The 6951-nt window shown below is 39.2% G+C and overlaps 1 protein-coding gene across 1 annotated transcript in view; it reads right to left on the bottom strand.

Moving 5' to 3' along the window:
• Positions 1–6951, bottom strand: part of LOC108680019 (potassium voltage-gated channel protein Shab) — a 92784-nt gene that overhangs the window by 5996 nt on the left and 79837 nt on the right. Inside the window, exon 9 of the mRNA XM_047879619.1 lies at positions 611–749. Within this exon, the coding sequence (XP_047735575.1) occupies positions 611–749 (139 nt within the window). The remainder of the gene's footprint in view (positions 1–610; positions 750–6951) is intronic.

The raw sequence follows: 6951 nt of genomic DNA, 5'->3' as shown, positions 1-6951 counted from the left end.
AGCGGAAATAGCTCACGCAAAAGAAAAAAAATTCTCCACGTCAATGAAGAAATTTTCATAGCGCAAATTAGTTCAAAGTTTGCAGCTGAACGATCCCGTCTTCAGAAACGCACCCGGCTCGTTCTTAATGATAAAAGTTTTAAGATGAAAAAGTTCGTTAATCAAAGAGTTAATTTCGAAATAACCAAACTAAGGGTTTAATTATGTTTTGAGAATTATGTTACACTGTGCCTGTGCCAAACACTGTGAATTATGTATCGCAGTGTCATTGGCAACAGGCTTCTGATAGGAATAGTAGCGTCTCAGTGAAGGGAAAACGTCAGCCCGTAGCTTACTTACAATTCTCGCGGTAAAATCTTCGCTGTGAATTGGGCGCATGCGTCTGAAAGAGGACGAAGGCAATGAGGAGTTAACTGAACTTAGAAGGTTAAGTTGCAGGTTAACTGAAAAGATTGGCTCGTAAGTCAAGTAAAAGGTTAGCCCTGGGATAAACAGCGAGGTTAACTCGAAAGCTTAGCAAAAGGATTAAGCAAAAAGGCTCTGCTCACCGGGACTAACCAAGAGTCAGTTCAACAAGCAAACTCATGAGCAACTAAAGAGGCCAACATACCTGAAGTGTCAGGCACTTGTGGATCTCCGCCTTCAGTTGAGCTTTGCTTACAGGCTGCTGAAGAGGAGAGGGAACTGCCCTCGGGCTTACTTGCTTCACCGGCGTCGAGAGGGTACGCCGAGGGACGCTGAACCACGGCCTGTGTAGATCAGTTACCGTGAGATGCCTTTTACCGTGTCTTGGTAGCTTTACCGGGCGATGGTTTTTTACCGCGTCGTGGTATCATTACCGCTACTGTGCTACTGTGATGATGACGGGATTCTGATGGTAGTATTGCCGTGAGATGTCAATTTCTAGATATGGTATCAGTCATGTAGAATATAACAGAGAGATGATTGTTTTATTTATTATCGCGTGCCTGTGATATGCTTCATACAACTGTTGAAACGATGCTTTATTTGAATTTTTTGTGAGTCTATTGGGCACTTATATAAACTGTTTTGGAGGTTTGTATTAAACTCCACTAAACCATTTCTTAAGCCTACTGTACAAATAGTTGTTTTGCATACAACCATATAGTGGATGCTTTTTTTTACTTTTTAAGTCTACCGGATTCCTGAGTTACCCGTTTTGTAACCGGATTGTATTTCTTAGCTGTTTGAACTTATGGATATTTTTATTCATTTCGTAAGTGTAATACATAGTTTACATAATGGTTCGTACGCCAATTCAATCGCATGATGTTTTTATGTCAAATAAATTGTTTACTTTTTATTTTGGAGACTTTTTGTAGGCTTTCTCCATTTTTTACATGTTTAATGAATTGTATAAAATTGTTTTACGTTTTTAGCTTATTTTTTTTCGATTTCAAAGTATTCATTTGTCACTACTAGTGCATTAAAAAATCGTTAATATTGATAGGGTAACTGGCTCGAGGCCGTCAATAATGCGTGTTTTTAAAGGCTCTTCAGGAATTGATCTCGGCAGATAAGGTATATGTGGGTCAAGATGTAACAAAATTTTTTTTTCTCCTAAAAATTTAAATCAAGTGCACCGCCTATAAGTTTGCAAATAACAGGTAAACAAATGAGACATGTAAATAAATTCATTCAGATCCTGGTATTTATTCCTATAGAAACATCACTTTGAAATTTTAATCAAAAAATGAAAGAAGACGCTACTAAAATAAATGTCTCTAATCTTTGTTTGACTTCCTATACTTAACAGGGATACGTTGGTCATAAGGGAATTGTATTTATTGTCAAAAACAATAGCAATAAACAAAACCGAAGTCATGCAGGAGGGATTACGAATATAAGCTTTTCCCTTGCTTTTAGGGACCACTCACAAGGAACCATTTTGGGACCTTTATAGAATGGGCAGGTAATACTTGATTTAATGTCCCCGTTTCACGGGTAACATTTAATATTAATTGTTATATTAGTCTTGAATATCTACTGAATACAACCTACCGAATGTTTTTTTGTATAGTAAATAGTAATGAGCGTCTGACATTTGAGTTTGAAAGCTTGTGGATGCTTAATTTTTTTCTCACGACTGAAGCTTATGCGTGTGAGGTAAATTTTTATAAATATTACCTGAACATCATGCCATTAATTTTACTCCATGCAGTTTTGAGGTTCGAATAATAAATGAATCGTTTGACAGAGTCTTACCCAAGAACTACACATGCATAAAAAAGTTTATTTTCAACAGTAGAAAATACGCGGAACAGCTGATGACAATGATTATTATATAAATATAATGAAGAATTAGGAAGCGTAAATATATATAAATACTTTTATTTTCAAGCACACGATTCATTCGAAGCGAGGTTGGCGCTGACGGATGCTGGTTTGTTAAACGTTAAACGATGCAAATAAAAAACCCGATAAATTATTTCTGTATAATATCGCAGTAGCAAAAAAAACTTCATTAGAGAACTTAGTCAAGAGAAGAGCAGCAAATAAGTCGCATGAGTTGTTGTGCATGCGTGATAAACGTTGCATGCCGCTATGAACCGTAATTACAGGTTAACGAAACAGTGTACCAAAATTATGAACTGTATATTAAGTTAAAAAATGATAATAACGCAAAATATCAACTCGAGCTGCGGAATTTGTGAGACGCAAGACTGAACGATGCCGTGAGAACGTGCTTGTTTACAGGAGGCGAAGGTGGACTCTAAATGAGGGATCACGGATGTCTAAATCGTCAAATGCTACTAATGGGATTCTGACTGATGGGTTCTTATGTAGGTTAAAAACAAAGAGGGGCAAGCTGTAGAGTCTGAAAACGCTTTGCAGTAGCGCCCATTGAAATCGGCAACAAGGGTTGTTCAGAAGCAGCTGGGCGTGAGCACAACCTTTAGCGCTGGACGCTTTCATGTCCACGACCGCAGACTTGCCGTGATAGGTAACCAGATAACCGAATATAACTCAAACCATTTATAATCAACAACATAATACTAATAAAACATTCATACAATATATTAAATACTATGTAATAAGAAGCAACTAGCGAAGAGACACTGCGATGTATCGATAAAAGTACGGCTGCAGTTATAAGAATACGAGGCTATATATACGAACAGTTTAGGCTCCGAGATATTGCCGTACGTACAGCAACCATTATCACTGCGACCATCGGCCGTGAGATATAAAGAGGAGGAGCGAGACGTGCCATGATCATGGAGTTCACAGTAATAACATTCATATGCAACTGACAGCGCATGAAATTATATACAAGAAGGTAATGCGGCCAGAGGCTGCAGCCGTGTCACGGTGACGAACAGGAATTCGATTCGTTCATGTGATCGACAAGGCTTAACAATTAACGTTGTGGAATGCGGAGACTTTGCAAGGTATAGGTATACCGAACTAACGATTGAAATTGCAAGCCTGAGTTTCCTACTCCCTCCAAAAAAATTATTTTTTTTTTCTTGCTGAAGTGCGCTATGCGAAGGAAAGCAAAATACATGGAGTGTAAATAACATACTTCATTGCAGTTCTAACACGTTCTCGATTTCTTCAATCGTTTATCAATAAGTTGAATTTTTTTGGAAAGGTATACTGGTATTTAACATTGATTGTTGTGAATTCTTCGTTTCTTAATAAGGGAGGGAGCAAAATTTCGTTAGCTTTCATTCTATAGGGGATGGTTGGGAGTGGCTTATTGTGTAATTGTCGTGGATTAATGATTGTATTTTTGCATTAGATTTGCTGTTTTCGTAGCGCCCGCTGAAAAATAGAATTACAATTTTATAAAACTTGATTCAATTTCTGACACAAGAGTAATTCTCTCTATCAGAGTGCTGACTTGATCGTGAGTAAATGACAAATAGCACTAAGCTGCGAGTACTTAACTACTTTAACCTATCAACCGTAAATTAGATTTCATTATCTTTTATCTTCATTGAATTCTACCTTCGCTCGAGAAAAATTTCTCGAAGAATAGGAATGCCTTGAACATTTGTAGCCAAGTATCTAACATTTGCGAAATGCGAAAATCCACTTTCAAGTTCAGGCGTCGAGTTCAGATGCGCAAGACTACACAAGATAACCGCTGTTCTCTCGCAGTCAAAATTTAGCTTTGAAATATTACGGTATATTGTTAGCGTAGACGTAATATTAGACCAGAGTGAAAGTTCATATGATGGGAACAAGTTCGTATTAATATAGCGGTTTCTGCGTTCATTAGACCGAAGGCCTTTCGCAGATTCTTAACATCGCAGAACAACCACAGCTTGTTGCGGGCTTGAACTTGCAACTCACTTCTTCAATTTTTGCTTTGCTTTAACCGCCCGGCCTCCTTGCCGATTCTGACCAGAAACTGGCACACCGAGCTGTGATCGAACCCGCGCCTCTCTGCTCCTGACTTGGTGCTCTGAACTTTCCCCACTGGGCCACCCTGCTTCTTCGCTCTTTGATGAAAAGCGTTATAATTCTCGGACATATTAGAGTTAGTAACGGAATCATCATGTTACTGGCCAAAATGGTAATTGGCTGTAGAATTCATGGCATCGTAACTGTTTATGATATCATTTATAAGGTGATGAAGAACTTATAACAGTAAGAGTCTTGGCGCAACATGAGCGGCGAGCCCCGTATATACATCTAGTTTTGAAAACTTGTATATTTCGTAACTGAAGGCCAATGTAATGGCAGCAGGATGGTCACGAATATGCCGTCGGTACAGAGGCGGCCAAACACGAAGCACTGGCGTCACCATAAAACGTTGCAATTGAAGTTGGAACCTGTACATGAATCTTAAATAAAGCATCCTCATATATTACCCCGACTGTTTTGTATCACGTTCACATGTAGCCTTCGACACGAGTCTATTCACAGACATTCTAAGTAAACCATCTAGGGAGCAGGGTTTTTCTTTCGGACAAGATGTATCGCGGTCAGTTGTCAATGTCGTGTGGTTAGCCGAGCCGATGTAAAGTTGAGAATAATTTATAACTTACCAGTTATTTGTTTCCACGATAGTCTTCGTTTTAAAAAGGCATACTTATTTCTCCAACATTACTGTGAGCTAGTTGCACTGCTTCTCTGCTCTTGGTCCACTTTTCTTACCTCCAGACGGTGAAAAGGCAGAGAGGAAACCTAAACTAAGAGGACTCCTTTCTTACTGCGACATGAAGCACCGCACAAGTAGAGATCACTCGTGAACAAGAGCAAGCCCATTGCAGCTAAGGCCAGTTGCATCTCACAGTTAAACAGCACATGCAAGAATGATGCAGGGAGGGACTACCCAGGTGCATTGGTCATTTGTGATAGTTTAAATAGTGGTAGCAAGTCAAGTATTAATTATGCTGACAAAGCCGTTCAAGACGTCAGGAAGAGTAATAAGTCTACTTCTGTAACTTTCAGAGGAGTCTTGAGTAATATGAGTACAACAGACAGGCAAGAGAGAAGGCACTTGACGCACAAGAAGAATGGTATCAACAAATAATTTTGTTAGACAAAACATTTCACGCTTGAAGCGCATGAGTGGATGCTGCATTCTGGTGCTTTAGTTGCGAGACAAAAGAACCTTCACGATTCTGAGTAGAGGTGTGAACGGAGCAACTTAGCCGTACCTCTTGGAATCGTGCTCGTCTATGCTTAGGTACAGGAGATTCTTGAAGAGATGTGCGACTGCTGCCGAGGAGTATTTCCGTGCTTCGAGCATCACAAAATGTATCCGTGAGAAACGACTGAGTTTTCAATGTCTTAGGTCTTGGAGAAAATTGTGGGGAATAAGATCGAGAATTTGTGGTTGTAGCAACGCTTGCGTGTCCGGCTGAGACCGTTGGAGGAAGCCGATGGTCGTCGAGCGGGTTGATGTATAGGTTGGAGTCTCTAGACGTGGAGGTGACGTTAGCGTCTTGAGCGTTGTTGGTCTCGGACGTGAGGCCGGCCTGAGAAGGGAAGATGTGAGTGATGGAGTATGAGGCAGAGACATCCGTGGAGCCCATGGAGGGAAGTTCTGTGGTTAGATTTATTCCGATACAGACATTCTCCTTTAATAATTAGAGTTGTGTGAGGGGGAGAGTGTGTTAGGTTGGATTGAGGTGAGGAAAGCCTGCTGGTGCATGAGGATCTCGGCATCGAGCAGCGCTTACTGGTGCTCAGCAAGCAATCTTGGCTTCGTCAACTCCAACTTTTAATTCTCAAAATTTAATAGAATGCTCAAAATAGTCTTAGAATCTCAAGATCGCGATTTCAAGATCACATGATGGGATATAAAGAGAACAAAATAGCCAGAAAATCCTGATCGGATTGATCATTTACACACACTCCACATGTCAACGCCACACATCTACACACTCAAACAAAAAGTGAATTTTTACAAGAAAAAGTGAATTTTTTACACCTTGTGAGGACGTATTACAGTTCACAGAGGACAGATAGTTGCGGACGAAGGAAAGAAAGGGTTGTCATTACGAAAGAAACAAATCGGTCAAAATTCTATGTTAGAATGCAATAAATTGTTTCCACTCACATATTTCAATGATGTTCATTGATTAAAATAAATGTTTGGTAAGCCTATGGAAAAAATTTGTCACCGCTGTTTAGAAATCTACAGCTAAGCAGTTCTAGCGTTTTTTTGAGAAAATAATTTCAAAAGGCATTCTGATCACAATTTTCTTGTCATCAACCGTGTTCTATTCGCAAACGATGCAAAAAAGGAATAATAAAAAATTAGCAAGAAAAGTGAAGGCTAATCTACAACACGACATTGTTTAAGATGAGAATCAGTGGCAGAGAAAAAGTGTTTTAAAAACACGCAATTTAAATTAAGTTTAAAAATTTTACAAGCAACATTCATTTGAATTCCTTGCAACACATCGATAACTTTCAAAACCAGATCAAACTAAATTAGGGCTTTGAAATATAGGTGCAATTAATAAA

This window comes from Hyalella azteca, unplaced genomic scaffold (assembly GCF_000764305.2).
Source record: "Hyalella azteca isolate HAZT.00-mixed unplaced genomic scaffold, Hazt_2.0.2 contig3434, whole genome shotgun sequence".
Classification (NCBI taxonomy): Eukaryota; Metazoa; Arthropoda; class Malacostraca; order Amphipoda; family Hyalellidae; genus Hyalella; species Hyalella azteca.
Note: the sequence above shows the minus strand (reverse complement) of the source record. Positions and strands in the feature narration are given on the sequence as shown.